We start from the raw sequence: 21,202 nt of genomic DNA, 5'->3' as shown, positions 1-21,202 counted from the left end.
ATACTCTGGACCAAATCCATCAGGTCCCGGCGCCTTAGTCAGTTTTAAAGATTTAATGGTCTACCTGATCTCCTGCTCATCAATAGGGCCATTAAGAGCCTGCAATTGATCCAACGTGAGCTGGGGAAGATGAATATCATGAAAAAAAGCCTCACAGACGTCAATATCAAATTCCCTAGCCCCATAAAGAGATCTATAAAATTTGACAAATTGTTGGGAAATATGCTGCTCGGATGTGTACTCCCTCCCAGCAGCATCCCTGATGCTGGTGATAAGTTGCCGTTTACGATGGGGCCTAACCAACGTAGCGAGTAGTTTCCCAGCTTTGTTTCCCCATTTGAATAATTTAAAACGCTGAAAATAGATATCCTGTTGTGCCCTCTGTGTCAAGATTTCGTCTATCTGATGTCTAACCTCCGCCAATCGAGATCTATCTCTGGCATCCATGGACCGCATATGTGCCCTCCTCAAATGTTGGATCTCCCTGGACAAGCGTATGAGATCCGCCTCTCTTCTCTTCCTCCTCCCTGCAGTGTAAGCTAGTATGTGGCCCCTCATCACTGCCTTTGAAGCCTCCCAATAGGTACCCGCGCTCACATCCGCTGTCTGGTTATGCATTTGATAATCTAACCACTGATTTCGTAAATATTCCCTGAATTCTTTGTCGTGGTACAGTGAGAGTGGAAATTTCCACACCCTCTCTTCCTGCCCTGCGGCGAAGGACACCATCATGGTAACTGCCGAATGGTCACTAATGGCACAATCCACTATGTGAACGTGAGAGGATCTAGACAGCAAAAATGGTGTAATAAGCAAATAATCCAGTCGGGAGTACGAATCATGGGGATGGGAATAGAAGGTAAACTCACTGTCATGTGGGTGCAATAGACGCCAGATATCAATCAGCCCCAGTTCGGAAGACAAGAAATTGACTCCTCTCCCATCCCAATTCCCTCCCCTCAACCTCCTGGGTTTGCAATCAACCGTCTGGTCAGCGACAAAATTAAAATCGCCCCCCATCACTATATGATAATCTGAAAAAGGAGCCACTTTAGCTATCAACTCCGAAAAGAACTTTTGGGAGTAGATGTTGGGTCCATATACATTACACAATAATATACTCTGTCCCCACAGGTCCCCCAGTACAAGCACATATCTTCCCTCTTTATCCGGTATCACTTTATGGGTGGTAAATGGCAGTTGCTTATGTATTAAAATAGCCACCCCCCTTTGTCTTGAATTATAGGAGGCATATTCTACTTCTCCCACCCACCCCCTCCGGAGTTTTAGGTGTTCTGTTGCGGTTAGGTGTGTCTCCTGTATGAATGCGATATCGGACCTCTCTTTTTTAAGCCAGTTGAGCACCTTGGCTCTTTTGACAGGGGAATGTAACCCATCAACGTTGAGAGTGACTAATTTCAAATTAGCCATTCAAATCACAGTGAAAAGTGCCCGCAGCAGCCACTCCTGCACCAAATTCGCCGGCCTCCCAGCTGGACCAGCGAATTCTTACATCAAGGCACTCTAAAGACCGTTCTCACCTCCTCAGCATTTCTCGCTTTCTTCCTCGTTTCCAAACCTTTGTCTCAAACCCTTGACCTGGTCCTTTTAGCTCCCCCTCCCCCCCTCCCAGCATACACACAGCCATACACACACACACCAAGGACACATACCTTCCCCCCCTCCCTTCCCCTTCCAACCCTCCACCCCTCTGCCCCCCCCCCGTATACAATTCCTGCAGTTCTCCTCCCCCTTCTTCTTCCCCTTCCCACCCTCATCTTCCTCAATCTTCACCTTCCCAAAGACAGCCCTCAGCCTCTCCCCCCACCTCCAGCCCATTTCAGATTATTAACCTTTAAATCCCCTTTTTTTTTTTTGTTTCCCCACAAACCAAAGATTACATTGCTGAATCCCTTTAACCATCAACCTTAAGGATACCACCACCCAACTAAATGTGAGAACTCTGCAGTACCCCCCTCCTCCACTGCAACCTTTAACTGTGCTTTTAACCACAACCAGAAGAACAATTAAATTCAACAACAGTTTATACTCAAGTCCCTCTTTGCTCCACATCTTCAAAGACGTCTTCATGGCTCATCTACAGCATTCCTTTCTGCCGCACCGGCTCTCTCAGCCAACCCCGTCATCCCTCTTGAGCATTAGCTGCGATTCGATGTAAAAAGGCCTGGGCTTCCATCACCTCCTGCATGATAAGTGCCTGGCCACCGTGCCAGACACGCAGCTTAGCGGGATACAATAGCGCAAAGCGAACTCCCTTCCGATGGAGCTCAGAGCATACGGGTGCCATCGCTCTCCTCTGCGCTGCAACTCTAGCAGAGTAATCATTAAATAGAAGCACCCGATGATTTTCATATTCCACACTTCCTTTTGCTCGAAAGGCTTTCATGATCCGCTCTTTAGAGAACCAATTAGTGTAATGGGCAATAGCCGTGCGCGGTTTAGAGTTGGTATCTCCCTTCACTCCCATCCTATGGGCTCTGTCACAGCAAATTGTGCCACGAGACTCCTCCAGTCCCAACGCATTAGGCAGCCACGTGTCAAAGAACCGATACAAATCATCGCCCAGCACTTTCTCCGGTAAGCCTATTATTCTCACATTGTTTCGGCGGCTCCCGGTTTTCCTGCTCTTCAACTCTCTCTCTAAGTTCACCTGCCTCTTTTTGCAAAGCAGCAATCAGGGTCGCCGTAGCCGCGCTTCTTCCTCCCCCGACGAAATGCGCTGTTCCATGTCCTGGAGCCTTTGGGAGTGCGAGTCAAATTTTTCATGAATCTCTTCTACTGCCGATTGGAGTTTATTTAGTCGATCAGCCAATGCCGCCGAGACCGATCTCGTAATCTCCTGCACCCACTCCATCGTCGGCATGATCGTCGTGGCCTGAGGCTGAGTCTATCCCAGGTTCTGTTGCTGCTGGGAGTCCGCCATCTTTCCGGGGCCCGTTTTCAGCGAAGCTTTCACTTTTCGCTGTGTTCTTGTGGGCATAACGCGAACGTCCAGCTGCTCCAAACGCGACCCTGAGTGGCCCAAGAGTCTCTTCTCCTTTCTTTATCAGGTTTGCTATATCAACGATTCGGGATCTGTGGTAATTTAGCAGATTTTGAGCTGGCCTGAGGGGAGCTGCCCAGGTTCACATCCTCTCAGGAAGCAGGCATCACGTGACCCCCTCTACACTGTTCTATACAATACGGATGGCCAAACTTCAGTGAGGATATACTGTTTCCTGGTGGATTCATCTTAACTGTTGTTGTAATCTGCCTTGGGAAGCCTGGTGTTATAAATATGATGGAATATATTGAAATTCAATGGAAGTAAAATTAAACTCTCCTTTCATTGGGGCACATGGAATCACATCTTCATCTGTTTTTGTAGAAGTTTACCTTTTAGATACACAAATGAATTATTCTGTTTTGAACATGTTTCAGGGGCAAGTGGTTTTATAAGTCAAAATAAAAATAAATATTTTGTTTCATGCAGATCTCCTTTATTTAAACATAACTAAATGGGATATAAGCCCCTAATGCAGTCTATTGGTTTTCTTATATTTTGTTCTTGTGAAGCAATGGAAGTAAAACCTGGCTGGCTCAATCCATCCTCCTTTTTCTGGAGCCATATGGTAACCCTAAGGGAGAGAATGGGTGAAAGCACAGGGGAGCACATGAGAGAGAGAAAGGGTGAAAGCACAGGGGGACACTTGAGAGAGAGAGGGGAAAGGTGAAGGCACAGGGAGGCACATGAAAGAGAGAGAATGGGTGAAGACACAGGGGGGCACATATGAGAGAGAGAATGGGCTCAGGCCCCCCTCCAAAGTTACAGTACCTGTACAATGGCTAGTGAGATAGCTGAAGGCCCGCCAGCTGAAGAAATCCATTGCCTGAGTCACCCCCTTCCTCCTTGTACTGACTCAGGAGCAAGGAGGTCAGAGGGGTGCCTCCAGCCACCAAACCTTGCACTCCTCAAGTATGCTCAGTTCATGCCAGCATTGGCAGCTAGAGGCATCCCGCTGTCTTCCTTGCTCCAGTAGCAGCAGAAGGAGGAAGGGGTCCACTTTGGCAGTGAATTTCTTTGACTAACTTCGGCATCCCGACTAGCAATGGTATGATATCTAATGTGTGTGAGTGGGGGGAGAGGAAATGTGCCCCCCCATGGACTGCTGGTTATGCCCTGCCTTTAATCCCTGGATTAATTGCAATTAAAATTTTAATAAAAAATGCAGCCCTAAATTTTATAAAATTTTAATTTTTTTATTACATTTGTACCCCGTGCTTTCCCACTCATGGCAGGCTCAATGCGGCTTACATATTATGTACAGGTACTTATTTGTACCTGGGGCAATGGAGGGTTAAGTGACTGCCCAGAGTCACAAGGAGCTGCCTGTGCCTGCAGTGGGAATCGAACCCAGTTCCCCAGGACCAAGGTCCACCATTCTAACCACTAGGCCACTCTAAATGGAAAAATAATTTCTGTAGCACATCATGCCCACATAAGCCCAGACCTCTCAGCAATAAGAAGATAATTTTATAGTCAATTTCAAGCATACAATGCTTCTTATAAAATTAACCCACATCAAATACACATATGGCATGTACTTGTATGGGGGGTTCAGTGTAGGCATGTTCTGGGAAGGATTTTGGGCAAAGCTTGGGTGCAGTTGCTGTTTATGCATGTACTTTTAATTACAATGCCTATATTTACACCTGACAGCTAGCTAGCATAAATGTTTGTTGATTTATTTTACCAGTGATCTCTGCAGGATTTCTGCTAGTATTTTATAAAGACGCATGGGCATCCATGGGGGTTCACTTTCAAAGCACTTAGACTTACAAAGTTCCATAGGTTACTTTACTATGCAATTTTGTATGCCTAAGTGCCTTGAAAATACACCTCTGTGTCTTTATAAAATAGGCGCCTTTTAATCTCTTAGGGGTCCTTTTATAAAGCGGTGGTACCTGTACTGCCACGTTGCTCTGGGCCAAATTGGGTGTTTTGGCTTCTGGTGCAAGGCAACTAGGGTGCTAGAAAATACTTTTATATTTTCTAGCACCAGGGGCATGCCTAGTGGTAATCGATGCTGCCTGGTTACCACTGGAGCCTCTAACACCTCCTAAATAGGGGGGCCTAAATAGGAGGTGGTAAGAACTCCCCTAGGAAATGGCCATGTGGTACATCTTAAACTTACCTTATGGCTATTTCCAACTTTAAAACAAAAACTAGCGATGATAAAAGGGGACCTTGGCGTGTGGCAAACCCACAGGCCAGCGCCAGCACCAACACAGGGTCCTTTTACCGCCACTTGGTAAAAGGACCTCTTAATCCAGATGACTAGTTATGTTTAAATATATTCCAAAACAATAGTACATATCTAGTACCAACAACAATATAAACCCAACAATAAATACCTCCCCTCCCTGAGCTTAACCCCCTCCCCCCTCTCTAAGGCACTTAGAGAACACTGCATTATCCAGCAGAAGTCAAATTAGGTCAAAATTTAAGAGCCTAGGCCCTGCTTCGTGTTGTGTGGGCAAAGTGAGCCAAAAAGGTTCCCACACAGCTAAAAGGATTGACCCCGTACCACTGCAAGATCAGAGACTTGAAGGAATTCAAATTTGTCCAATCAGATAACTGTGCCATCTCTGTATGGAAAGTGTGTCCTTCTGCAGCCAGAAACAGAGAATTGTCTTAATTCCAAATAAAAGCAAAATGGAATAACATTTTTTTAAGACCTAGATGCCCAAAAAGTATGAGAGGATCAGTTGTAGTTGTACAGTTGCACCAATGCTGAAGATGAGTATGGAGGGCCTTTCAAAAAGAAAGAACAGAGGCACACTGACAAAACACGTGACCTGGCCCAAGGTCACATTTTGGACACTGACCACCAGGCTGCAAGCCTGCCCAAATGCTCTGTCTGGTGAGATATACAAACGTATGCAATGTCTCCTGGTGAAGCATAAAGCCCATTTCAGTATGCAAGGTGGTCACAAACTTCTGTAAGATCTGGCTATATATACATGTGTGGTGAATATTCTTGAGTTGACTTTGGTGTATGTACATACATATTTTGGAGGGGGACATTAAATGTGCAATGATGGTTCCATCTGTGATACTACCACATATTCCCCTTGGGGATATAATGGTTTGAATGGCTATGGTCTGAGCACATTTTATAACACATTAACATATTTGAATAAATGCATAAGCAAAAAAGTTAGATACAGTGAGTATCCAAGTTTATAGTATGTTATAGCTCTCAGAGCTGCCAAGTTAGCCATTCCAGGAGGAAGTCTTTTGTGGACTGGTTTTACACTTACATTCCAAAGCAGCATAGTACTTGTAGCCTATGACTCTATTCATTGCAATCAGTGCTACAGGTCCCATAATGCACCAGGATTAGGTTGGGAGAAATCCAGGACTGTCCAAAAAGTCTCCCTCCTGGAATGGGTAGCTTGGCACTCTCTGCTGAGACCTCAAAGTAACCAGATGACCAGTTATAAAATTACCCTCTAACTTGTCTGTCCCTCTGCTGTGAGTCTGAAGCGATGTCTCCTCCCCTCCGACAGAAGGTGCTCTGCACTTGGCGCGCTCTCGTGCGTTCCCCTCGCGTTCTCTCTGCTTCCGCCGTCAGGCTTTACTCCTTCACCGCCGTGTCCTCTAAACCTGTCCTCACGTCAAGCTCAGCTGGCTCCCGGATTTCAGCTCCTGCTCTCTTTCTACAGCTGTCGTCGCAATGTCCCTTCTTAGGTCTCGGCTTTTGGCCGCCGTTACCCGCTTCAGCCCCTGTTCGGCGAGAGCCAGGTAAGAAGAAGACGGGGGGTCATGAAGTGACAGCCGAGCCGGCCTGGGAGCGCTCTGTCCTTCCCTCTTCGCTTTCTTGCACTTGGATATCTTGGAACATGGCCGGTCCCGGGGTGCACCTGGCCGTTCAGAGTAGTCTTATACCCCGCCTGGTCTACTGTGTCCCCGGCGCACTGCTGCTCCGAGGAGTTTATTCACCTATTGTGCCGTGCCTGCTCTGTTGCGCATCTCCAAGGACGACGGCAGGAGCAGGATAATATAATATCTTCTGCAGCGAGTTCAAGTCTGATGTGCTGGAATTTACGTTATTTCCAGAGCGACCTGCACGCTCTTCCATGTTTGTGCACTTTTTTTCTTTTGCACACACTATTTGCAAACAATAAATAGTCTTGTTTTAACGCGTTCATTAAGAAGCTGTGCACCAAAGTTTTATAGATAGGTATTGGTATGTGTAATTGACAGTCATACGGAGACTTTTTAGAGTCAAGTGAAAAGTTATGTACATTATACTATGCCGCTTAGTTGCTTTACGGATTGAAGCAGAAAGAAACCCGCTGTGCCCTTGAGTAGGGAGGCAGTGGCAACTGGTGAGATGAGATATGCAAAGGGGGGTATTTTGTTTTCGCTGGCGCCTTTTCTCAGTCGTGCTCTTCATTTCCACGCATGTTTCATGTTCTCAGATTGGGTAAGCAACAGTCAAATAAATTCGGCCAGGCAGCCCTTACTTTAGTTCATAGTTGAACCAGCATACAGAGCCACCACACATTGCAAGATTTAGGTTTCAAGAGAAATCAAGTGATAAATGCATGTGGAGCATGGATCATGAAATTCTTTCCACTTTATCTGAGGCAGTGAGGCTAATATTTGTGAGCTTTGTATTAGAGTTAGGAAACTGTGCCAAACCTAGGGGGAGATGTACAGAACTCTGGCGCTGTGCTCTGTAGTGCTGGAACATCTATATATTTATTTATTTTGTGACCAATACTTAACACTTACAGCGCACTGTTAGTGTTGAGCATTGGTCAGTAAAGGGGTCTGAATGTTCCTGGCTCATGCCCACAAGATCTCTGGTAATGGCTCAGCTCTTGTGTGCACATATAGTGAATGGGGAGGGATGCAGTTAATTCCCTAGTGGTCCCCTACAACCTAAAAAAATTCCCCAATGGTCCAGTGTACCCCCTGACCAATTGCCAATAGACCCCTCCTGACCCTCCAACCTTAAAAAAAAATTGCTGGTGGTCTGGTGCACACACCACCTAAAAATAGCCCGGTGGTCCAGCGGGCCCACTAACCTGACTGTGTCAAACCAGACTTGCTAGTCATCACTAGCCCTGGTGGTCTAGTGGAATCCTACCTCTCCCCCCAGACCCCTCCACATAACCTTTGATCCTTTGATAGGAGGCAGAAGAGATGCCTACTCCTTCTTCTGGGCCTGCTCCTGGCCGGTACATCCTGGGATACACTGTGGGAGGGGGCTAAGTACCATAATTCCTTATGAGATATGTAGGCCCCTCCCAGTGCATTCCAGGGTGCCACCATTTTGAAGAGGGCAGGAGGGAGTAGGCAGTTCCCTCCCTCCCCCCCATACGTTTTCAGAGAACTGTTTTGTCCCTAGACATTCTCAACCCCATAAGTATAGCAAATCATTGTGATCATGGGTAATCAACACTTAACCCTATGTATAAACTTTGTAAGCCCTCTAGTGAGAAGAAAATACCTACTATGCCTAAAAGTGATTTGCTTTGAACTACTGAGATGCATGAACCAGAGCTAAATCCAAACACTTGAATAACAAGACTTATCTAGCAGGCTAAGCAGCAGACCTAGTAGGCCAAATGTTTAGACAATGTCTGTACTGATGGTGGTAGCTATTTAAGCTGTTGTGGAACTTTTTGCTTAGCATTGAAAGAGCTGAATCCTGGACATTTTTAAAATGCTTTACCACCCTGGATGGGAGTACAAAAAAAAAAAAAGACACGGTGCTGCGTAGGGAGAAGACTTGCATGTGATTACATACTGGCAGGCACTTGAGATGAAGCCTTAGAAGTAGGGGCAGAGATAGCTGCGTGAACTGGATGTCGTGTTTTGATGAACTGCATGCTGCTACTGTGGCAGACCCAGGAGGATCTGCATCCTATTGAATATGCATAAGAAATTCATTTTATATTCTGTGGAGCACATACCATGTTTATTCATTCTGGATCTTCCAAACACCTGACCAGGTAGTTCCTGAGAATCGCTGCCATAAATGATACCAACCTTTGAGAAATGCATGTTAGCTCACACCTCTGACTTCCCATTCAAAAACCCATGGGGGAAGGGGAGAGTTTCCCGAACAAATTTAAATAAGCTTTATCAGGGCTAATATATGCTGTACAAGATGAATCAGTTGTGGTAGGAATAACTGCTCTTTTTATTCAGGAGGGTGCACTTGATGAAGATGATTTTTCTGCTGAAATGGTTATGTATTTTCTAATATTTGCCATTTATCTTAAAGCAGATAGATATTACAAGATGGGACTGGATGTTAAGCTAATTTTTGTGGCAGGGAAGACTTTTGTATCTTGTATTTGCAGATTTCAGTGGTTGAAAGAGGGTGACGCTCCCGGATATACGTTATCATGTGTCCATTGAGACACGTACATGACTGGATTAAAGGAACCAGCAAGTTTTGTAAATTTTCTTTAGAAAAGAAATTGAGTAAACCTTATAGTCTCGCATATGTATTACAAGCTAAAAAAAAATATGACCTGTCAGGATAGAGCATAATATGCACTTCCAGTCAATTCACTGGGCATGGAAGGCTGTGTGTTAATAGTTGCTCCCTGTGCCTACCTTTGCTAAGGATTAGAGACTTACCTTCCAGGATGGAGGGTATGGGTTTTTTGGTTGTTTGTGTTTCCCAGATGCCTTGCTCGTGCCACAACGTTTGCTGATTAGAGAAATGCAATTGATACAAGAACATTTGGCTTGCAGACTACCAAGTTTTTAAAATATTACAGGCCCAGCATTATGTAGAGGATTTGCTGTATCCAGCAGGGACGGAGTTGAGGACCACTCAACAGGGTCACATTTGGAAAGCCAAGGGAGAAGAGAGAGAGATGATAGGAAGTGCAAGATTCTCCCTATCAAGCTAGTAAGGGAAAGGGAAATGGGACTTGATATACCGCCTTTCTGTGGTTTTTTGCAACTACATTCAAAGCGGTTTACATAGTATAAGTACATAAGTACCGCCATACTGGGAAAAGACCAAAGGTCCATCAAGCCCAGCATCCTGTCTCCGACAGCGGCCAATCCAGGCTTCAAGAACCCAGCAAACCCCCCCCCCCCCCCAAAAAAAAAAAAATTTAATAATGTTCAATGGCTTTTTCCCTCAGGAATCTGTCCAAACCCCCTTAAATTCCGTAAGGCCAGCTGCTGTCATTACATTCTCTGGCAGCGAGTTCCAGAGTCTAATTACACGCTGAGTAAGGAAAAACTTTCTCCTATTTGTTTTAAATCTACCATATTCTAGCTTCATCTTGTGTCCCCTGGTTTTGTTGATGTTTGAAAGTGTAAACAAATGCTTCACATCTGTCCGCTCTAATCTGCTCATTATCTTGTAGACTTCTATCATATCACCCCTCAGCCACCTTTTCTCCAAGGTGAAGAGCCTTAACCTTCTCAGCCTTTCCTCATAGGGAAGTCGTTCAATTCCCATTATCATTTTTGTCGCCCTTCCCTGCACCTTCTCTAATTCCTTTATATCTTTTTTTGAGATGCAGCGACCAGAATTGGACACAATACTCAAGGTGAGGTCGCACCATGGAGTGATACAACGGCATTATAACATCCTCGTGTTTGTTTTCCATCCCTTTCCTAATAATACTCAACATTCTGTGCACTTCCTTAGCTGCTGCAGCACACTGAGCAGAAGTTAACGTCTTATCCACGATGACTCCCAGATCCCTTTCTAGGTCCGTGACTCCTAACGCGGAACCTTGCATGATATAGCTGTAATTTGGATTCCTCTTACCCACATACATCACTTTGCACTTGTCAACATTGAACTTCATCTGCCACTTGGACGCCCAGTCCCGCGAGGCCCTCCTGTAATCTTTCACACTCCTCCTGCAACTTGAAGATCCTGATAACTTTGTGTCATCTGCAAATTTAATTACCTCATATAATATTCAGGTACTTATTTGTACCAGGGGCAATGGAGGTTTAAGTGACTTGCCCAGAGTCACAAGGAGCTGCAGTGGGTATCGAACTCAGTTCTCCAGGATCAAAGTCCACTGCACTAACCACTAGGCTACTCCTCTGGGCTCAGAATTTATGGGAAGAATGCTCCATAGAAGACTTTTTTTGCATGATATATTGGGTGGGCCTACATTGGTAATGTGTGCACAGTTTCAGAAAATGCACTTTAAGGTATTTCATAGACTTTGCACCCCATATAGATAGCTAAGGTTTGGGGGGAGGGGTTAACAGTGAAAATACAGATGGAACTTGCATATGTTGTTGCAGGGAATGTTTGCAGACACAGTGGTTTTTATTTCTACAGGTTTGAGACCCTTTTTAGGGATCCCTAATAATGTGTCTTCAGAATGACTTTTCAGTTCTCTTTGATCTCGATAAAGAACATTTTTGCAAGACCCATAGTATGGGGATGGCGAACAGGGGACTTACTGGTTATGATCTTAGGTAGGTATGTGATAAGTTACAAAAACTGGTTACATCGTGATGGCCTTTGGTGTCTCTCTACCTTGTCAATTGTTGCTATAACGTGGCTCTGTTCTTTTTAAATACTTTTTATTGAAATGTTAAAGTTTAGGTGTGATTGATTCCACCTTGGGAGAAGCACAAGTATTCTCAACTGTAAGAAAGTCATTTAGGAGTTTTGCTTCAGATCCAGGTTTATTTATTAGAAGTCCTTTAAAAATGTGGTGAGGGTTGTCAATTTCTTCAACATTAATTAATGTAACTTTATCTTCCTAGGACTGCCAAAGGTGTGGCTTGCTTGCAGTTATTGCAAAATATTGCACCCAAGCTAATCCTAGAAGGGAAGAGGTGGTGGAGAGGGCAACACCCTTTCTTCAGCAACACTGGTTTCCTGTTCACTTAAGGATTACCTTTTAATCTTGGTATTCAAAATTCTTTAGGGACTAGATCCACCTTATCTTAGTTCTTTTGAGCTCTATACTGTTGCTTATTGGGGGGAGGGGTCTAACCCTCCCAAAATCCTCTCTTAAGAAGGGCGGATTTGATGTAGCTCGAGTCTTTCAATAGCAGCTCAAGGCAAATTAGGTTCAAAAACTGGCTAGGTTTAACGCTACTAGATTATTGTTATATTATATTCACTTAGGATCTTCTCCTTTTTGAGCTGAAACTAGTTGCTGTGAGAATCAGAGACCAATTAACTTACTACTTAGGAAAAAAAAATTAGATCTGGCCCATTACTAAAATTGGATTTTGGTTTCAGAGTGGTCAGGCTCAGATTGTTTGTAGTTTGTTTTTAGCTTAAACTGGGGAGGCTAAGATTTCCAAAAACCCAAATTGGCAGGTGGGAGCAGCATTGAGAATTTAGGTTAAGGATAGGGCAGGCACTAGGACTTGACCGAGGAAAGAAGGGGGAATGGAGATCCACAGAGTACGATTACATATGCAGAACCATGATCAGCTGGACTGTCCTGAGTCCATGGGGTTAACCTTGAGTGGAGTGCTTACCCGTTTCTTGATTAAGGAACTCAGAAAGGAAAGCAGAACACACAAGAAACCTAAAATGTTAGCAGATAAGAACCACTTAGTCTACTTATATTTATTATGAACCTTTTGGATAACTTTGTTTATTTATGGTATATTAAATAAACTTGAACTGTTCTTGTGTCCTATAAAATAACCAAGATAGGAGTACAAGACTCAGTGCCTTCGGACAGTAGCAGCATGGCTTAAGGGTAGGAATATGGTAATTTTGATTCATCTCTGCTTTATCTGTTGAGTGGTCATAAATAGTCCTGGAATTGAAGTTATTCATTTCTGTTAATGGTTCAATCAGAATTTTAGCAGTTACATTTGATGCAGTGGGATCTTTTATCTTACAGCAGCAATGGCCTATTCTGCCTGTCAACAACAAACACACAGCAGGCCACAAAATATAATGCAAATATAGATTGACAGCAACTTTAATGAAACATAAATACAAATTATAAACATCCAACATGGCCATGTTTCACCCCCAAAGGACTACATCAGGAGTAATGTGCAGCTTTTTCAAGGTTGCAAATTAGTAAATATGGCTGTAAGTGCTTTACAAAACTCAGAACCGGGTGTTGTTGCATGACCAATTTGTAGCCAAATAGTTCTTCGACAAAAAAAGATCTAACACGTCACCTGTGAAACTAACAAAGTTGTGGTCTTAATCTATTTTTGTGGTCTGCTGTGTGTTTGCATTTTGCAGATCTTTGCTTCTTTTGTTCCATTCTGCCTATTTAAAAATGTGTGGTTAGGCAGTTACGCAGGACTGGTATCGAGCATGCCTGATTATTGTTATATGTAGGCCTCCATGGAAAACCTGTGAGGAGATTACAGATTATTCAGAACATGACTGTGTGATTGGGAATGGGATGGAGCAGGCAGGAAAATGCTTAGCCCTACTAGGTGATTTGCACTGGCTTCCAAATGGTAGAACATGCAAAATTTGAAATAAGGAGTTACGATGTGAAGTAGAAGGAAGAAATTTTAGTGGAAATATGAGGAACACTACTAGCTTCTTGGAATTATCTGCTAGTAGAGTTGGTAGCAACCAAAACAGTGACTGAGTTCTTGTACCTCTTCAGATCTCCATATTTCCTTCATACCAGAGCTGTCATTTAATTTTTTTTTGTTGTTACATTTGTACCCCGCACTTCCCACTCATGGCAGGCTCAATGCGGCTTACATGGGGCAATGGAGGGTTAAGTGACTTGCCCAGAGTCACAAGGAGCTGCCTGTGCCTGAAGTGGGAATCGAACTCCGTTCCCCAGGACCAAAGTCCACCACCCTAACCACTAGGCCACTCCTCCACTCCTTCATCCTCTTCCTGTCATTCCTCTCTTCTCTGCGTACACCCCCCCCCCCCCCCCCCCCCGGCACACAGTCTTGATGCCTCTGTATGCAAGCGTATGCACATACGTGTGTACCTGTTGCCCCATCTCCCCACCGCACTTGGAATGCTGCAGTGTACCACATTTCTGTTTATACTCTTTTATTAAAGACCACCAGGTATGCTGTTTAGTGTTTTTACACATCCAAATGTCACAGCAAGTTAAGTTGGACTCTTGAAATGTTCCTGTTAGTTTCAAGGCTGACTTTCTTTCCTCATGTCTATACTATAAAGATTTTGGACACTGTCTCTGTAAGGCAAAGACACCTTATATAATGCATGGACTAATTAGTGCCTGGACAGTTGCCATGTCGGCCTCATGCAAGAGTCAAAAGAAATTGTTAGGGCAATGCTAAAGGCTGAACACTGAAAGTTATCTCTATTACAGCTCTTGGTGGTCCCATGTGGAAATGGGACCCCCTGATCCCATCTTGGGAATCACTGAGGCTTACAAGCGTGACACCAACTCCAAGAAGATGAACCTAGGGGTTGGAGCATACCGGGATGACAATGGGAAGCCATATGTTCTCAAATGTGTGCGGAAGGTAAGTGTACTGTATAATCAGGCAATAACAGGGAAACTTCATTCTCAGCACTCTGTGGAAGGCAAGGATTATGTATACTGGAATGACAGCAGAAAACAATGCATCCTTAGCGATAGCATCATCAGTTGCTAGTTTTGCACATATTGAGACAGTACCAAACCTCACATAAACTGTTAGATGTGATCTCAGTCTTTCAGATTTTCTGCTAATCTTAATATTTGCACTGTACCAGGGAGATCTTCCTTCTGGAGTTCATAGTGCGTAATATGTCCAGGTAATACACCAAAATGCACTTGGAAGGGCTTCTCATGAGTACTTGGAAGGTAAGGTGAAAACTCAATAGCATATGGAAGATGAGCGTGAAATATACCAAGTGGTATGGTGAAAGCGCTACATACTTGATAATCCATTCTCAATTTCCTTGTACTATACAAGGACAGCAAAGAGAGAATTTATTTATTTATAGTACATTTCTACCCCACATTTTCCCACACACGCAGGCACAATGTGGCTAACATAGGAGAAGTAAAAATGACAGTACAATAAGAGAAAATGGTAAGAGACAAGAAAAGGGCAGAAAGGGGCATATCTTTCAAAGTATGTGTTTTTATTCACCAAATCCTGTTTGGTCATGCCCCATCATATATGAATAATCTTGTTCCATGGCGTCCCACAGATGAATCCAGATACTTGTGGGTTGTGTCCCTCTACCAGCAGGTGGCGATAGAGAGAACCTCTAAGGTTTGCTATATGACCTGTGCAGCCAACTGTACCTCAGTATTCTCTCTATCTAGCAGGAAGAGGGACATCTCTGTACAGCTCTGGTTTGATCTGGCTACTGGTGTCCTTTGGGCCTAGCTTAGCACAGACAGGGGTTGAGTGGCTGTTTGCAGTTGTGGTGTAGACCTGGTGGTGCCAGGTCCCTCCCGGTCTCCCCCTACCTTTCTTTCGTCGCCCGGGGCTGTTGGCCTAATCGGGTGTTGCCTTTCTCGCATGTGCATGAGGCCATAAAGATCCTTATTTCGGCGCAGTAGGATACGCCGGACAGTGGGCTTATGGTTGCTTAGAGCTATGTCGCATCTTTACGCGCTACCTGTTCCTGACTTAGACTTGCTGAAGGTCCCTATGCTAGATTCCTTAATCACAGCGGTCACTAAGAAAACCACTCTCCCTGTGGAGGGGGGCATGGCGCTCAAGGACCCTTAGGATCGTAAGTTGCAGACTTGCTTGAAGCTGTCCTTTGAAGTAGCGGCCCTTTCCCTGCAGGCCTCAGTTTGTGGCTCCTATGCGGCGCGGGCATGCTTATCGTGGGTACAGAAAGCCTCTTCTCCGGAGGACCTCGTGGCTGTTTTGCCGGCTTTGGAGTCCGGTTTAGCCTTCCTTGTGGATCTTCTTTATGACCTTTTGAGGGCTTCGGTGAAGGAGGTTTCCCTAGTGGTCACCTCGCGTTGTTGGCTGTGGTTGCAGCATTGGTCTGCAGATGTGGCCTCTGTCGCGTTTAGCAAGTCTTCCTTTTAGGGGAAAGCTTTTGTTTGGGATAGACTTAGAACAGATTGTGAAGGACCTCGGTGACTAAGGGCCAGCGCCTCCCGGAGGACAGGTCCAAGTTTGTACAACCGGCAGGACCTAGACCTAAGTTTAGGGATACACGTCAATACTGTCCAGGTCGTGGGGCCTCTTTTCAGAGAGCAAGGTCTTCTCAGAGGCCTCAGCCCTTTCGAGGTAACAGGCGGGCCTTCCTTTCCGGTAACAGAAACCAGCCCGCAGCCAGGTCCACCCAATGATGGGGCTCTGGTCCATATTCAGCCGGTTACTGGGGGCAGACTGTCCCTTTTCCTGGTGGAGTGGACCAGAGTAACATCCGACGAATGGGTCTTGGAGGTTATCAGAGACGGCTACAAGTTAGAATTGCAAATGTCCCGCCAAGGTGCGAGCTATTCGACACACCCTCCTCAACTTACAACGGCTTGGGTGCTGTGCAGCTGTACCCCCAGCAGAAAGAGGGTGCAGTCGATACTCCACTTATTTTGTGGTGCCAAAAAAGGGTGGTTCTTGGTGACCCATCTTAGTACATAAGTAATGCCACACTGGGAAAAGACCACAACAGTGGCCAATCCAGGCCAAGGGCACCTGGTGAGCTTCCCAAACGTACAGACATTCTATACATGTTATTCCTGGAATTGTGGATTTTTCCCAAGTCCATTTAGTAGTGGTTTATGGACTTGTCCTTTAGGAAACCATCTAACCCCTTTTTAAACTCTGCTAAGTTAACCATCTTCACGTTCTCCGGCAACGAATTCCAGAGTTTAATTATGCGTTGGGTGAAGAAAACTTTTCTCCGATTTGTTTTAAATTTACTACACTGTAGTTTCATCGCATGCCCCCTAGTCCTAGTATTTTTGGAAAGCGTAAACAGACGCTTCACATCCACCTGTTCCACTCCACTCATTTGTTTTATATACCTCTATCATGTCTCCCCTCAGCTGTCTCTTCTCCAAGCTGAAAAGCCCTTGCCTTCTTAGTCTTTCTTAATAGGGAAGTCATCCCATCCCCACTATCATTTTAGTCGCCCTTTGCTGCACCTTTTCCAATTCTACTATATCTTTCTTGAAATGCGGCGACCAGAATTGAACACAATACTCAAGGTGCGGTCTCACCATGGAGCGATACAATGGCATTATAACATCCTCACACCTGTTTTCCATACCTTTCCTAATAATACCCAACATTCTATTCGCTTTCCTAGCCACAGCAGCACACAGAGCAGAAGGTTTCCGTGTATTATCGACGATGACACCCAGATCCCTTTCTTGGTCCGTAACTCCTAACGTGGAACCTTGCATGACGTAGCTATAATTCAGGTTCTTTTTTCCCACATGTGTCCTTTGCACTTGCTCACATTAAACGTCATCTGCCATTTAGCCTCCCAGTCTCGCAAGGTCCTTCTGTAATTTTTCACAATCCTGTCGCAAGTTAACGACTTTGAATAACTTTGTGTCATCAGCAAATTTAATTACCTCGCTAGTTAGTCCATCTCTAAATCATTTATAAATATATTAAAAGCAGCGGTCCTAGCACAGACCCCTGAGGAACCCCACTAACTACCCTTCTCCATGTGAATACTGTCCATTTTACCCCACTCTCTGTTTCCTAGCCTTCAACCAGTTTTTAATCCACAATAGGACATTTCCTCCTATCCCATGACCTTCCAATCTTAGATCTCAAGTGCGTGAACAGGTTATTACGGGTTCGGCTTTTCCGTATGGAAACCCTCCGATCGGTGATCGCAGCGGTACAGCCAGGGGAGTTTTTTACCTCTCTTGATCTCAGAGGCCTATTTTACACATTCCAATCTGGCCTCCCCACAGGCGCTTTCTTCACTTTGCAGTTATCAGTCGTCATTTTCAATTCAAAGCGATGCCATTTGGCTTAGCCACAGCACTTCGGACCTTTTTCAAGGTCCTGGTAGTAGTGGCAGCCTATCTCAGGAAGGAAGGGATTCAGGTCCATCCCTATTTAGACGACTGGCTTATGCGGTTGTCTTCTTTCAAGGAGAGTCAGCGGGCAACCAACAAAGTGGTCGGGTTGCTTCAGTCGCTTGGTTGGGTGATCAACTTCCCAAAGTGCAGCCTAACGCCTTCCCAAACGCTGGAATACTTGGGTGTGTGCTTCGATACCCGAACAGGGATAGTTTCTCTTCCTTCAGCTCGAGCACAGTGGTTACAGGCTCAATTACGAGCGCTGTTTCAAACTCCGAACCCGCGGGCTTGGGACTATGTACAAGTTCTAGGTTCCATGGCCTCCACCTTGGACGTGGTAAAGTGGGCCAGAGCTCACATGCGCCCCCTCCAGTGGCACCTTCTGAGCCGTTGGTCTCCGCTCTCGGAGGATTACGAGGTTCGAGTGCCATGTTCAGCCCGTCTTCACACAATCATGCACTGGTGGTTCATTCAAAAGAATCTGGTGTTGGGCATTCCTCTGGCAACCCCGGACTGGAAGACGGTGACCATGGATGTGTCACTGTCTGGCTGGGGGGTTCATTGCCTCCAACAAACGGCCCAGGGCGTTTGGACTTCGACGGAGGCGTCATGGTCCATCAACCACTTGGAGTTACGGGCGATTCGTCTGGCCCTTCGAGAGTCTGCTCTTCTCCGCAGTTGCCCAGTTCGAGTTCTTTCAGACAATGCGATGGCAGTTTGCCTACGTAAACCATCAGGGAGGCACCAGGAGTGCACCCCTAGTGCGTGAGGCGGCTCTGATCTGCCGTTGGGCAGAGACTCATCTCTCGTTCTTGACAGCAGCTCGTATAGCAGAGTCACAGAATATGCAAGCGGACTTTCTCAGTCACCACCAGTTGGAGCCGGGGGAGTGGACGCTCTCCCCTCTGGCCTTCGATCAGATAACTGCCGTTGGGGGATGCTAGAGATGGACTTAATGGCCACCGCATTCAATGCAAAGGTTCCCCGTTTCTTCATCAGGGAACGAAAAGCTGGGCTCAGAAGACATTGATGCCCTTCTTCAACCTTGGCCCAGGGGCCTGCTCTATGACTTGCCCCCGTGGCCAATGGTTGGGTAGATTACTGACTCACATTGCCAGTCATCCTGGTCGAGTGATCCTAGTGGCCCCAGATTGGCCCAGACGACCCTGGTACGCCGATGTGATCAGGCTTCTATTCGATCGTCCTTTTCTGCTACTGGCGCAGGACGGTCTCCTACTGCAGGGACCAGTCACGATGGAGGATCCCTCCCCCTTTGGTCTTAAGGCCTGGCCCTTGAAAGGGCGAGGTTGAGAAGAAACGGGTATCTGGACGCGGGTTATTGCTACAATGCTGTAGGCTCGGAAAGATCCACCTCGATAGCTTATGCTAGGGTGTGGTGTACCTTCGATTCGTGGTGTTTGAGTTCGGGATTGTCAGCGGCTTCAGCCTCAGTATCGGTTATCCTCGCGTTTCCTCAGGAGGCTGTACAAAAATCACTCTCGTTGAGTTCTCTTAAGGTGCAGATGGCAGCTCTGGCATGTTTTAGAGGCTGGCTTCAGGGGGCGTCCTTCGCCTCCCACCGGATATGGTCATTTCTTGAGGGGTGTAAATCGTTTGCGCCCTCCTCACATGCCAGTTCTGCCATTCTGGAACCTTAATCTAGTTCTCAAAGCACTTCAGCATCCTCCTTTCGAACCCTTATCAGGGATTACGATTAAGGATCTCACCTTGAAGGTAATTTTCCTAGTAGCCATTATTTCTGCTCAGAGAATTTCAGAGTTGCAAGCCCTTTCTTGCAGAGACCCCTTCCTGCGTTCTACGGAGGTAGGGGTATCGATTAAGACAGTTTCTTTGTTTTGCCCAAGGTGGTTTCTCGTTTCCATTTGGGGCAGTCCCTGCATTTGCCAGCCTTCCGCCGGGAAGATTACCCTGAGTAATTCCGGGCTCTTCGCTGCCTCGATGCGAGACAAGCTCTTCTCAGGTATTTGGAGGTAACTAATGAATTTGTTTTTCTGACCATCTCTTCGTCCTTGGAGGCAGTAAGAAGGGTCATATGGCGTCCAAGGATACCATTGCCCGTTGGTTGCGGCAGACCTTCTCTTCGGCATACGTGGCATTGGGCAAGCAAGCCCCTTTGCAAGTTCATGCTTATTCTACGCGAGGTCAGGCTTCCTCCTATGCAGAGTCCCATTTGGTTCTCTGGAAGATATCTGCAGGGCAGCTACATGTGCTTCGGTCCATACATTCACTCGTCATTATTGGGTGGATGTGGCAGCTCGTCAAGATGCAGTGTTTGGCTCGTCGGTGATTTCTGCTGGGTTGGGTGTGCCCTGCCCTACTTGTACGTCCCACAAGTCCCTGGATTGATCTGTGGGATGCCATGGAAGGAAAAATTCTTACCTGTTAATTTTCTTTCCATTAGTTCCAACAGATCAATCCAGAGGCCCCCCTGGGTTTACTGTCTGCGGTTTTGTTGCGGTTGGTTAGTTTTTTGTTTTTTTTTCGTGTTCCGTTCCGAATGTTCCTTCATTGATAAAATAAATAAATATAGAAGTGGTGGAAGTATGTTGGGCAATTGGTCTGACAATATGAGGATAATTTTCTATTGTTTCCATTCCACTGCTTTGGTATCGTTCATACTGAGGTTCAGTTGGCTGCACAGGTCCACATATAGCAAACCTCGGAGGTTCTCTCTATTTTCACCTGCTGGTAGAGGGACACAACCCACAAGTCTCTGGATTGATCTGTTGGGACTAATGGAAAGAAAATTATCAGGTAAGAATTAATTTTTCCTTGAATTGCACCCTTATAATGCTGTTTCATCATCTAGAGAATATCTTGTCTTGCATTTATCTGTAACAATGTGATACATAAAACAATTCACTTTGCTAATTTCTCCTATCAAGGCACCAAAATTTGGAATGCTCTTCCTAAATTAAGTTTACAGATGGTTACCTAACTTTTAGAAGTCTTCTAAAAACACATTTCTTCAGTCTGGCCTTTCTGAATACAAAGAACTCTATTGAATTTTACCCACACCCTTTTCTTAATCTTGTTTCCCATCTAGTCCTGCCTAATTATGCTCTCACCTATCCACCCTTAATTATTTGTCCTTGAGATAGTCTAAATCCCTGATTACTTACTGCACATGTATTAATTTGCTTTTTGAAGTTATTGTAATTTGTGTTCTGTACATGATGTGGTTTTTTCACTTTATTTGTTTGTAAGCCACATTGAACTTGAGGCT

The 21,202-nt window shown here is 45.4% G+C and overlaps 1 protein-coding gene across 1 annotated transcript in view; it reads left to right on the top strand.

Moving 5' to 3' along the window:
* The first annotated feature begins 6,624 nt into the window (after positions 1–6,624).
* The window catches only part of GOT2 (glutamic-oxaloacetic transaminase 2), a 110,660-nt gene continuing 96,082 nt past the window's right edge, over positions 6,625–21,202 (top strand). Inside the window, exons 1-2 of the mRNA XM_030203597.1 lie at positions 6,625–6,808; positions 14,320–14,476. Coding sequence (XP_030059457.1) covers positions 6,741–6,808; positions 14,320–14,476 — 225 coding nt within the window. The 5' untranslated portion in view covers positions 6,625–6,740. The remainder of the gene's footprint in view (positions 6,809–14,319; positions 14,477–21,202) is intronic.

This window comes from Microcaecilia unicolor, chromosome 5, assembly GCF_901765095.1.
Source record: "Microcaecilia unicolor chromosome 5, aMicUni1.1, whole genome shotgun sequence".
Classification (NCBI taxonomy): domain Eukaryota; kingdom Metazoa; phylum Chordata; class Amphibia; order Gymnophiona; family Siphonopidae; genus Microcaecilia; species Microcaecilia unicolor.
The sequence above is the reverse complement of the archived record's forward strand: the minus strand, read 5'-3'. Positions and strand labels throughout refer to the sequence as shown.